General features: G+C 37.7%; 1 protein-coding gene across 5 annotated transcripts in view; it reads right to left on the reverse strand.

Moving 5' to 3' along the window:
- Positions 1-1,397: 1,397 nt before the first annotated feature.
- Positions 1,398-13,153, reverse strand: part of POLQ (DNA polymerase theta) — a 113,805-nt gene continuing 102,049 nt past the window's right edge. For 3 of the 5 annotated variants that reach the window (XM_054481060.1, XM_054481062.2, XM_054481063.2), the window contains 4 exons: positions 10,104-10,228; positions 6,109-6,262; positions 2,898-3,016; positions 1,398-2,394 (listed from right to left, as the gene is read on the reverse strand). In XM_054481060.1, coding sequence (XP_054337035.1) covers positions 2,281-2,394; positions 2,898-3,016; positions 6,109-6,262; positions 10,104-10,228 — 512 coding nt within the window. In that variant the 3' untranslated portion in view covers positions 1,398-2,280. Of the gene's footprint in view, positions 2,395-2,897; positions 3,017-6,108; positions 6,263-10,103; positions 10,229-13,153 lie in introns of those variants that run through there. The other 2 variants (XM_054481061.1, XR_008501519.2) reach the window with 2 other exon arrangements.

The following is a 13,153-nucleotide window of genomic DNA, read 5'->3' on the forward strand; positions in this document are numbered from 1 at the left end:
TATTAGCCAACTTCCACTTTTGATTATCCATTTTTGTATAATGTGGATTTACCACTGGGAGACAAGCAATCAACACAACCATATTTTGCCATCTGCAAGTAAAGTGAATAACAGATGTGAAGTGACCAATCATAGACAGCCTTTGGAAGAAGTGATGTAACTGGTCCTCATCATGATGCATGTATGAATTTCCTATTACTGCTACCAATTCCACAAACTTACTAGCTCAAAACAACTCAAATTATTGTCTTGCAGTTCTAAAGGACAGAAGTCCAAAATGGTCTTTACTGGGCTAGAGTCAAGGTGTTGGCAGGGCTACATCCCTTCAAAAGGTTCTAGGAGAGAATCCATTTCCTTACCTTTTCCAATTTTTTGAGGGTTCCTGCATTCCTTGGCTCATGGCCCCTTCTTCCCACTTTAAAGCCGGCAGTGTAGCATCTTCAAATCTTTCTCTGTTTCTATTGTCACATCTTCCCTGACTCTGACCATCTGCTTCCCTCTTATAAAGACCCTGGTGATTACAATGGAACCATTGAGATAATCCAGGATAATCCCCCACCTCATGATCTCTAACTTAATCACATCAACAAGGTCCCTTTTGCCATGTAATAACAGTTCACAGATTTTAGGAATTAGGATGTGAACTTTGGGGTGGGGGGCATTATTCTGCATAACACAATGTGCATTTCTTATTTATACAGTGGTTGTGGTTTGAAGAACTATCAGTGAAGTTTGAATTTCATGCCGTTAGTCACAGTTAATATCCACTGGTAACTGAAATTTTGAATTGTGTTGCAGGCGAGACTCGTGTTATTAAGTAAACCATAGTAACTGGGATTTGTGCACATCTGAATCATGCAAAATGAGGATGGCCTGTTTCAGGTCCAGCTGACAGGTCAAACAGAATGAGAAAATGCATGTGACTACACATGCTGGGCCACGGCTGCAGAGAATGAGGCAGAAGGGACTTTTGCTTGCCCTCATGTTTGAAGAACACTCACAGGTAAACAGATTCAGCTTTCTCTTGTGCCAGATCTTTCAAGCCTACCAGAATACTGACAGCACTTCAGCTTTTGAGAAACATAGTACAGGTAAATATGGAAAAAGAAATAATGATATTCTTCCCTCTTACTGCTGCCATCTCTGCCTTTCTCACCCCACCCCCCCAAAAAAATTATGTCTAGGTCTCTTATGCATTAATACCCAACTACTGATAATGCATTACATTTTATAAAGCAACTATCTTTTTTTCACTATTCTGATTAATAAACATAAAAGAGCTCTTCTGGTAACTGATTAAGAATATAATCAGTGCTTCCTATGAACAAGCTATGGAGTAACTAAATAAGGAACACTCTTAGACCAACTACAATTTTTAACAAAACAATTGTTGATATAAAGTTTCTCATAAATTCATTTTATTTCAACAGCAAAAAGATTAGCTCCATCCCTCTGACTGGGATCACAAAGTACAATCTTTTCAGCATGGGTTTTCTCACCACGCCACAAACAGAAAGAGGCACTAAGGGACTGATAAGGGGGTATTTTCTGTCTCTGGCAGTATTATATTTACCTGCAATAAAAACATCTGATCTTACAGAACAGGATACCTCTTGAAGAGGTATAGTTTATTTTATAACATGTAAGTATTCCAAATACATTCATTGTATGAATTAGGGAAGGAAAAGCAATAAGAAACATTTCATGAATATTCATTCCTAGACTCCAACCATACCAAGTCTTACCACTTTATAGAATTCATAATTTATTAGCCAATACTACTTTAAAATACTATTTCAGTACTCTAAAATTGATATTAGAGGAAAAAAAGTCACACACAATGCCTAACACCACTAGGGTGAAACCAAATCTTTATCTGCCTATGGCTCCTGTCGGGGTCAATAGAGGCAGTGGCTTCATTTTCTCCATGGTTTACTCAGACAGATGTGGAGCCAAAGTGCTAAGTGCATATTTCAAGCATCTGTTCTGAATATGTTTAAAGCCACAGTACATTACAAAAGGCAAATTCATAGATGCTCTTTGAAAGTGAATGTAACTATTATACTTGGTATTCTACTTCCCCCATAACCCCAGAAGTTTTTGATGCTATAAAGATAGACCCTGGTATATAGTTTGAAACTCTCACTATAAAATTACTAGGCTTAGTCTATCAAGACTTGAAAGTTTGTTTTCCTGAGGTAGGTGAAAGGGTAATCTCTGTTCTTTCCAGGTGACTGTATCTGCACAGGCTTCCCTGGGAGGACTTCATCAACAGCACAGTTACACATCAAAGTCCTTCAGCTCTCCCCAGCTGGCGCCTATTTTCACTTTAACTTTCAATTTCACAGACAGTTTTACAGCACTTTCCATTTCATTCTTGACAATCTGAGATACCTAAGGAAAAAAAAAAAAAATGAGGTTAACAAACTCTGCCCAGTCAAAGAATGTTTCCCAAACCATCCCCTGAGAAGGTTATAAACCAGACTGGAGCTCTTCACCCAATGGTGCTTAAAATGCTAAATCAGAAAAAATAAAAAATAAAATAAATAAATAAATAAAAAGACATCTCAAACTCTTCTTCACTGATGAGCAGGAATTTCTGAAAGTTTTTGCTAGAATGCTTGGAGCTTAGAAACCCTAAGGGAAAGACTCCAAATTTTTGTTTAATTCCTCCAAGACAAAAACATCTTGCATTGGCGATTTCTTCACTTACTAAGAACTAGTACAAAACGGAACACTCTTAGCTCCTTTTCTACCTGTAAGGACTCAACATTTATACAGCCATCCCAGGGCTAGGGTAGAGTTCCAAAATCCTCATGCATAGAAAACAAAGCTGTCAGCCTGACAATACAGTGTCCTGGCTTCCTATGGAATGGACACAAGCATTGCAAAAATACCTGAACAACATCTTCTTCTGCCACTTCATATAGGAGTTCATCATGGAGTTGAAGGATGAAGAAGCCTCCTCTGATTGGGCAGAACATCCCTTGCAGTTTTCTCTTTTGTGACAATCCTACTTCATGAAAAAGGAGCAAAACTGATCAGCATGTCGCTAAGTCATAGAAGAATGTTTTTAGAGATTGAGTAACTCTGAGAAATTTTAATGAGAAGATTAAAACACACAAGACTAAGAACTATCAGGAAAAGAACTACTTGCTGGTCGCTACCTACCCTAAGTATCCGGTATAAACTCACAAACTTCCTCCCAGAAAGAAGGAGTCTCCCAAAGAATTCAGTCAATGGGGTGTGAGGAACTCTGCTCCAAGCTCTAGTCCAACTTATTTCTCACGAATAACTAATATTTTCTCTATCCATGGAGTCCCCCTACCACCATCTGAGTAATAGCACCAGGGAGGTATGGGGCCTGATTCCTGCCCCAGAAAGCAAACTAATATTGTTAGGCAGTGTTTCTTAAGGGGGACACTCCCTCATGTCTTTTTATGGCCAGAAGTGTCATCATGATAGAATTGGTGCTTCCCCAACTGAACCGCACACACTCCAAACAAGTAATTCTAAATCTAGATTCCCAAAGTGGACTTCAGAGAGTACATAAACCCCTTGCAGTTATATGTAAGAGTCTATGTCTGTACGTTTTTCTGTGGAGATAATCCATACCTTCCAGTAGCCATAACTCCAAAATATATACTAGACTTAGTTACTATTTCCTCATTAGCTGGACCTAGTGGTACAGATTATGCCCTTCTGACCAAAAAGATAAAGCTCAACATGAACACCTTTACTGGAACTGCCTTTACTTGTTTGCTTAAACCTCATAGCAGTCACCTTCCTTTCTGTTGTCCAAATTCCCTACTTATCTTTCAGGTCCAGCATGAGTACCATCTCCCTCAGTATCTGGTGCTTCCCTCAGGGAGAGAGTTCTTCAACTGTCACTATCTGCAGTGCCAGTTTGCTTAGAGGTGGCTCTCACACAGTAAGCAAACAAAAGCACCTGAGGCTGCAGCAAGCTGCTTCCACACTAGGACTGCAAAGGCTGTACCTCTGTTCACCTGTTCAGCTGAAATCTGATCTGCCCCATGAAGCCACACTTGGCTCACACCATTGACTGTCTGGATGCTCTAGCTTTTCTGCTTTCTGATGACCATGCCTTTGCCCTCTTGATTTCCCTTGACTACCTGGCTTCTGACCTAGAATGCCATGATGCTCTTGTTCCCCATGTGGTCTGCTTCCTCACGCTCACCTTCCTTTCATCCTACTGACCCAGTGCTACTTTAAGCTGGCATGACACCATGAAGCCATCCTCAGTGACAGAGCCATATCGCCTTCCACTGACTCTTAAAGTCATTACTGTCTGTATCCTCATTTTGACATTTATCACTCTGCTGTGTGGAATTAATACAAATACTTCAGTCAGGTATCATACCTTCCTCTCCTTTCTTAAATAGACCTTAAATTTAAACATAGATTGATAACTTTTACTTCTAAATCCCCAAAGCACACAGCACAGTATTACTCCCCAAATAAGTTTAATTATATATTCTCTCTCAATTAAATATAAATGTGTATGTGTGTGTATATATACACATAGTCCCACACTCAAAATGAATGAGGGGCCTCAGATATTTCAAGGGGGACTGATGACAAAATTAATAATCCTCACTTAATGAGAAAATAAACTTTTGTATCTACGTATCTTTGTACATAAGCGAACACGTTATAACTGGCTGTATTATTATCTATAACCTGTATGTATGTCTCTTCCAGAAATAGCAAATCTCATCCTCAATAACTAATCATGACCTTTCTGACCCATCTCTAGCAGCTTTTTCTTCCTCTCTATGCACCAAACCTTAATTTCTTCCCAGGAAAATTTAAAACATGCCTCCTGGCTGGACGCGATGGCTCACGCTTGTAATCCCAACACTTTGGGAAGCCAAACTTGGCAGGCAGATCACTTGAGGTCAGGAGTTCTAGAACAGCCTGGACAACATGGTGAAACCCCCTCTCTACTAAAAAAAAAAAAAAAAAATTTTAAATTAGCCAGGCATGGTGGCACATTCCCATAATCCCAGCTACTCGGGAAGCTGAGGTAGGAAAATCCCTTGAACCCAGGAGGCAGAGGTTGCAGTGAGCTGAGATCATACCACTGCACTCCAGCCTGGGTGACAGAGTGAAACTCTGTCTCAAAAAAAAAAAAAAAAAAAAAGGTCTGCTGTCATGGTTTGACAATCTCAGTGACAGTGAAATAGTATTTAAAGCAGAAATATGGACATGTGACAGAAGAAAAAAAGAAAATTTCACTGTACTTGTTAGTACAAGAAATAATTTATCCAAGCAATAAAGGGAAAACTCACGGAAAATATTCTGAAAGTAAGAACAAGAAAACAATATCAGCAAAGGAACATATGTGATAAAGAGATGAAGAGTATATTCTAAGACCAGAGAACACTGCAGGTCATAAATAGGAATATCAACATATTCTTAAAGTATGGTCTGAAGACCACAGAGGATCCCAAAATCTGCAGTCGAAATTACTTTCATAATAACACTATGAGGCTATTTGCCTTTTTCAGCTGCATTTTCTTATAAGAGTGCAGCAAAGTGGCCAACTGTCCTGGTAGAGAAGTGAAATTCCACATCCTGGGAAACCCATCTGTCTCCCACAAATTGAGACATGCATCATCCCAGACTGTACAAAGAGTTTCCCGAAGAGGGTTACAGGACATGGGATATTACAACAGATTGAATACAGAAGCAGATACAAACAGCCAGCTGTGTTCTCTTAAGCCAAACATTAAAGAGATTTCCACATATGTAAAATAAAGCCACCTATCAAGAATTTTCTTTAGTTCTTAAAAGATGTAGTTATTTTCATAAAAATATGTGACATGTCAAAATATGGTGAGTCTGTAATTACTTTAAATGCTAATGTTTTAAAATTCCCTGTTTTAATTTATAATATGGTAAATATATAGACATAACCCAGAAAAACAAGAGCTCTTTGAAATCCTTAATAATTTCTAATAGTATAAAGACATCGTGAGACCAAAACATTTGAGAACTGTTGAGAAATAAAAAATACTTCCCATTTACATTTCTGATACAATTATTCTCATCATGTTACAGCACAGGCCTCATCTATGAACAAACCTGTTCGGTCACTTTGGAGCATACCCTCTCGATGACCATGGGATTTGAAGGTTGAGTGGAAGGTCTCTAATTGCTTCTGAATGTTAACTGTGGCTATTTTGACAATATCAGCTGCCGATCCTTGGACTGTTGTGTTGATAGCTTGACGCTCAGCCTAGAAAAAACAATTAACAGGTGCTCCACCAGATATGCCAACATGGTTTCATACTTTCCTTTAGTGTCCACAGTTCAGTGCTCACATCTGCAGCCAGACTGGAAAGCTGGACTGAGATGTGACCCAGAACACCAACTATTAGGCTGCATCCTAAGAATAACAACTATCATGATCCAGGGCTCTAGATTCTGGGGTTTCCACATTAGGGCAGACAAAAATATAAGAAGGTCAGGTTGCTTCAGCTTAGATATCTTGACTACTCAGTTAGGATCCAAAAACTACTCTGCACTTAGAATGTATTTAGCTCATCAGTGTTCTAGCTGTTCCAGACATATATAAGAAGGTCAGATTGCTTCAGCTTAGATATCTTGACTACTCAGTTAGGATCCAAAAACTACTTTGCACTTAGAATGTATTTAGCTCATCAGTGTTCTAGCTGTTCTAGATATTATTCTAAAAGATCTGCTCCTCAAAATAATCTTAATCCTAAATAAGTAGAATATCGTTCTTTGGGAGGTGGGTTGGAATGTCCTAAGCACACCCTCTATACCAATGGCCTCTTGGTCTTTAATATAGAGTTTGAGCCCTGCAGGTATGGAGCCCTCTGATGTGAATCAGAGCTTTTCATGGGCTGCTGAGGCAAATCCTTAGCCGCTAGTGAAAATGCACATCCTAGATCCCTGGGTATTCAGTTACAACTTCCTTGAAATGACTGCTGCCAAGTGCTTCTTGGCAGAGAACCATGCCTACTAAAATTACTCATCTTGGAAGAGTAGAGAAGGGAGTCTGGATTAATATCCAGGTATAATCTATACATGAATATCATTCCCGGTGCCCCAAAATGTCTCAGAAAATGAAAAAGATCTACTCCAGGGAGGGGGGTCAATGTAACATGAGAGGTATTCTCTAGTCCTCTGTCATCTGAGCTATACCCAACTTCTAGTATATTAAATGCCTGTAATCTCAGCTACTCAGGAGGCTAAGGCAAGAGGATCAGTTGAGACCAGGAGTTTGAAACCAGCCTGGGCAACATAGTGAGACCCTGTCTTTAAGAAAAACAAAATAAAACAAAAACCTCTCTCCACACCTAAAATTACTAATGAGTGGGAGAAAAGGCCAGACACAATGTGGGAGAGAATATTTTCTACACGTGTAACCAGTAACAGGTTCCTACAAATTGATAAGAAAAAATGCAGAAAACTCAACAGAAAAATTAAAAAGAAAACCAGAATAGGTATTTACCCATGAAAAAATAACTAAATGGCTAATACACATTTGTAAGGTTGCTCATTTTTAAGGTTACCTCACTAGTAGCCAAGGAAACACAAATTAAAACTACAGGATACTACTTTATACCCACCAGAATAGCTAAAATTATATTAGCTTAATAGGAAGTGTCGACAAGAATGCAGAGCAGTGAGGACTCACATACTCTTCTGATGGGAGGACAAACTGCTATAATCTCCACAGAAAACAATTTGGCTTTATCTACTGAAGTTGAAAATACACAGCAATCCCACCACTGTGTCTTTACCAAACATAAATGCATGTATATGTGCACCAAGAACCTTGTACAAGCATGTTCAAAAACACAACAGCTTAGCTTCAAACTGACAACCCAAGTTCTCATCAAGAGAAAAATAGATAAATTATGGTATATTCATATAAGAGTATACAGCTATTTCTACATGAAACAACAAGAATGACTTACCCATGTAATTCTGATAGAAGCTAGAGACAAAATATACATATATGATGTATATGGAGCTCAAAAAAATGCAAAACAAAACTATAGTGTTAGAAGTTATAACAGTGGCTATTTCTGGGAAGGTGATGGGTGATGATTAGGAGGATGCATGAGGGGCGCTTCTGGGGCACTGACAGTATTCTATTTCTTGCCCTGAGTGGTAGTTACACAGGTGTAGCTCTGTGATAATTTAGTGAAATCTACATTCTCTATGTGTGAGAATGTATTTTTCAGTACAACAAAAGTTTGAACAAAAGCAAAAACCAAAACCAAAACCAAAAAACAACCTGGCTATGTTTACTCTATTCCTAATTCAGAGGGCTGGAATATTTTTCCTCAGCAGCAACATAATGAATCAGAACTTTAACACTGAAGTATTTGGCATGAAAAAGTCTTATTACTCTCTTGCATCTTCAGGTACAATAATATTAATTTTCACAAACTTATATGATTCATTTATATTAATAACTATATATTCCATTTTTTATCATGTAAATTCCAGAAAACATGATCAATTCATATTATTAGATCGAGTCCAAATTTCTCAGCCTGCCACTAAAAGCCTTCTGTCATTTAGAAGAAGCCTTTTAGTCTCCTAGGTTCTAGCTGGCTCCATCTATCCAGGAGAAAATTATCTACCCCTACGTGACAACTCAAACTCTCCATTCCTACCAGTTTGGCTTCTAGCCAGTCCTCACTCAGTTATCCTTTTGTGATTGTTGTCTTTTTCTCATTCCCAACAGCCTAAACTTTAGCCTTCAAGAATCTGTTTAAGTCTTTCCTTCTCCCTGAAACCTAAATAAGTATATCAATGATGTTTTCATATATTTTTTTTTGTTTGCATTATCTCTTCCAAGACTGAAAACTTAAGTTTCCTAGTCCATCAACTAAAGTTACTAGTTCACTTAGATATATGGTAAAAGCCTGATAAATATCTGATATTTGCATGTGGATATATGGGAGGCTAGAGAGTAAAGCAGTAACAAAAAGCCAACTATTCTTCCACAGTCCCTAAAAGCATTAATGCTCTGAAGGCTTTGAGCTCCAGACAGAAGTTTAGCGGGGTATTTTCATTACATACAATGTCTAATGAGCACTAAAACACAAAGTCATGGGTGAAGGGCAAAAAACATCTAGTTAAAATGGAAGATATGAACTATACTAGAAGCTTAAATACTTAGATATGCAGAATACTTTCATGAATCCCAATGAATTCAGAAAGAGACTTAAACATAATTTGAGCAAATATCAATAAGTCTTTTAAATGCCGTTAAAAATAGCCTTATTCACTATTTGGGATATCTTAATAATCTCTAATGAGATAGCACTTTTTTTTTTTTTTTTTTAATTAAACATAGGGTCTCATTCTGCCACCTAGGCTGGAATACAGTGGTTCAATCATGGCTCACTGCAGCCTCCAATTCCTGGGCTCAAGCAATCCTCCCACCTCAGCCTCCCAAGTAGCTAAGACTACAGGCATTGCACTACCTCACTCAGTTAATTTATTTATTTTTATAGACATAGGGGGTCTCACTATGTTGCCCAAGCTGGTCTCAAACTCCTGGGCTCAAGCAATCCTCCTGCCTCAGCCTTCCAAAGTGCTGAGACTACAGGCATGAGCCACTGTACCTGGCCAGATAGTGCTTTTAAAATAAGCAAACAAGTAGAATGAACCAAAAATTAATCAAAATTTAATGACTGGCTAATCTCTGAGGAATGTTAGCAAATTGGTATGATATGATAAATTAGTATATTGTATAGGAAACAAAGAATAATTAGCAAATGTAAAAATTAAGTTCATTTACAACTTATTATCTAAGCTAATAAATAATTGGTTTACTGGCAACAGAACATGTTTAAAGTATTATTAAGTAAACACATGTTTACATTAATCCCCCAGACTCTGTTCAGCAAATACTGGCATGTGCCATCACTTCAAAGTCCTTAATGAAACCAATGGTTGATCTTGTCTATACAGAAAATCCAATTAATATGCCAGTAATCCCTAAAACGGATATTTGTAGTATTTATTCTGCTGAAAAAGTACATGTCATTGAAATGTTAAGTTAAAATTCCTATAAAATTTCAACATACATGAGCTTTACGATAAGGGTTGTTGTCTTTGATTCCTGGCAAATATCTACGCCTTCCCAAAATGGTCTGAACAAACCCGTCTCTTTTACAATTCTTCACTGTCTCTGTCATGAATTGATTAATCCCTATAAAGAAAATACAGAAATAATTAATTAGAACCAAAGTCTATCCTTCACTTCATTCACTGGCTTAAATATAGCAAAATATACCAAAACCCCACGATGATTCTTAACATTAATATCATATCGTCAAATCAGGCATACAAACTTTCATTCACTTTTTCTAGACTCAAAAAGTTAGAAATAAAAGAGACTTTAGAAATGAAATACTCTAACTCTTTGGGTTTTTTTGTTTTTGAGACAGGATCTCACTCACTCTGTCACCCAGGTGGGAGTGCAGTGGTGCTATCATGGTTCACTGCAGCCTGGATCTCCCCAAGCTCAGGAGATCCTCCCACCTCAGCCTCCTGCATAGGTAGAACTACAGGCACCGCGTCACGATGCCAGGATAATTTTTGTATTTTTTGTAGAGATGAGGTTTCGTAATATGGCCCAGGCTGGTCTCAAACATCTGAGCTCAAGCGATCTGCCCACCTCGGCCTCCCAAAGTGCTAGGATTACAGGTGTGAGCCACTACATGGCCTTTGTTTTTTGAGTAACAACAACAAAAACAAAACGTAAAACTAAAAATTCCAGAACGGGGCAGATATCTAGGTGTCTTTATTCCAGGATCTTAAGACTATTCCACATCACTTTTCACAAGTGTCTGTTGATTGTGTGAATCCCCTTTTACTCTTTCATCTTATCATTCCTAGGTTTAAAACATTTCAATAGCTCCTTGTTACCATCTACACTATGATCCAAAGTAGGACCTTGCTGAAATTAATGCATGAGTTACGACAAATATTTCACTAGGAATAAACATGACCCACTTCTTAAAATTAAAAAAAACTATGTGTAGTGTAGTTTTCAAACATATTCCTATTTCCTAGACCAGCATTCATCCTTTGCAATCTGGGTCAGTCATTATGTCTTAAGCATCTCCAGGATGAATCCTTTGCTGTTGGTGATATGTAATCAATAGCATGGGAATTTCCAAAAGCCACTGGACTCTCATCTTTTTCTGTTTAAGAATTACTGTGATATTTTTGGGTAAAGAGGAAAGAAAAGGGTGAGATTTAAGAGGCTGCACCTCTACAAAATCTCTTACCAAACTCCTATAGGAGACCTCCAAATACTCAAATTGAAAGAGCTACTTTAAAAAAAAATCAGTGCTGAGGTATAATTTACATGCAACAAAATGCACTCACTTTAAACAGCTTGAGGCATCTGAACAAATATACACACCCCTGCAGCTACTACTACAAGATACGAAACATGTTCATCTCCCTATACAGTCAGGCCCCATGATCACCCTCAGACACTCACTCATCTGCTTTATGATACTCTTAAGTTTTTCATGTTCATGAATACCATACAAATTGAATGACACTGTATATGCTCATTTGTGTCTGCCTTCTTTTGCTAAGAAAAACATTTTTAAGAATCATCAATATTGTACTGAATATCAATATTTAATTACTATTCCTTGATCTATACTATTCTGTTGTGGAGGTATAACAAAATTTGTTTATACATTTTCCTGTTGATAGACATGTGGCCTGTTCTCAGTATCTGGCTGTTGTGAATAAAGCTGCTATAATATTCACATACGAGCCTTCCTTTGGACATGCTTTCATTTTTCTTGCACAAATACCTGATAGTAGAATTGCAGGGTTATATAGTTAAATGGATGTTTAACTTTATACAAAAGAGCCATATTGTTCTCCAAAGTAGTTTTACCATTTTACAAAAAAATGAACAATGTAAAAGACGGTGTTTTTAATATTGGCCATTCTAGTGTTTTTGTAATGACATCTCTTTGTTTTTGGCATCTCAATTTGCTTTTGCTTGATGACAAATAATGACAATGTTTAATGTGGTCATTCATATCTTTGGTAAAGTGTGTCTTCAAATCTTTTGACCTTTAATTTATCGGACTGTGTAGCTTCTGAGCATTGAATGGTAAAAGTTCTTCATATATTCTGGATATACATCCTTTGTTCGATGGAAGTACTGCAAATATTTCTTCCCAGTTTGTACCCTGCTTTTACATTTTTCATAAATTTTTAATTTTTGTGGGTACATAGTAGGTGTACATATTTATGGGGTACATGAGATATTATGATACAGGCATGCAATGCATAATAATCACATGAGGGAAAATGGAGTACTCATCATCTCAAGCATTTATCATTTGTGTTGTAAACATTCCAGTTATACTCTTTTAGTCATCTTTAAATGTACAATTAATTATTATTAACTATAGTCACCCTGTTGTGCTAGCAAATACTAGTTCTTAGTCATTCTAACTATTTCTTTGTACCTATTAACAATACCCCCTAACCCCAATACCCTTCCCAGCTTCCGGTAACCATTACTCTACTCTCTATCTCCATGAGTTCAATTGCTTTAATTTTTAGCTGAGTGACAAATAACTGAGAACATGTGAAGTTTGTCTTTCTGTGCCTGGCTTATTTCACTTAACATAATGACCTCCAGTTCCATCCATGTTGTTGCAAATGACAAGATCTTTCTTTTCTATGGCTGGATAGTACTCCATTGTGTACATGTACATTTTCTTTATCCATTCATCTGCTGATGGACACTGAGGATGCTTCCAAATCCTGGCTATCGTGAATAGTGCTGCAATAAACATGGGAGTGTATGCAGATATCTTTTCAGTACACAGATTTCCTTTCTTTGGGGTATGTACCTAGCAGTGTGATTGCTGGATCATATGATAGCTTTATTTTTAGTTTTTTGTTTTGGTTTGTTTTGTTTTTGAGATGGAGTCTCACTCTGTTGCCCAGGCTGGAGTGCAGTGGCACGACCTCAGCTCATTGCAACCTCTGCCTCCCGGTTCAAGCGATTCTCCTGCCTTAGCCTCCCAAGTGGTTGGGATACAGGTGCCCACTACCATGCCTGGCTAATTTTTGTATATTTAGTAGA

Source organism: Pongo pygmaeus, chromosome 2 (assembly GCF_028885625.2).
Source record: "Pongo pygmaeus isolate AG05252 chromosome 2, NHGRI_mPonPyg2-v2.0_pri, whole genome shotgun sequence".
In the NCBI taxonomy this organism is placed as follows: domain Eukaryota; kingdom Metazoa; phylum Chordata; class Mammalia; order Primates; family Hominidae; genus Pongo; species Pongo pygmaeus.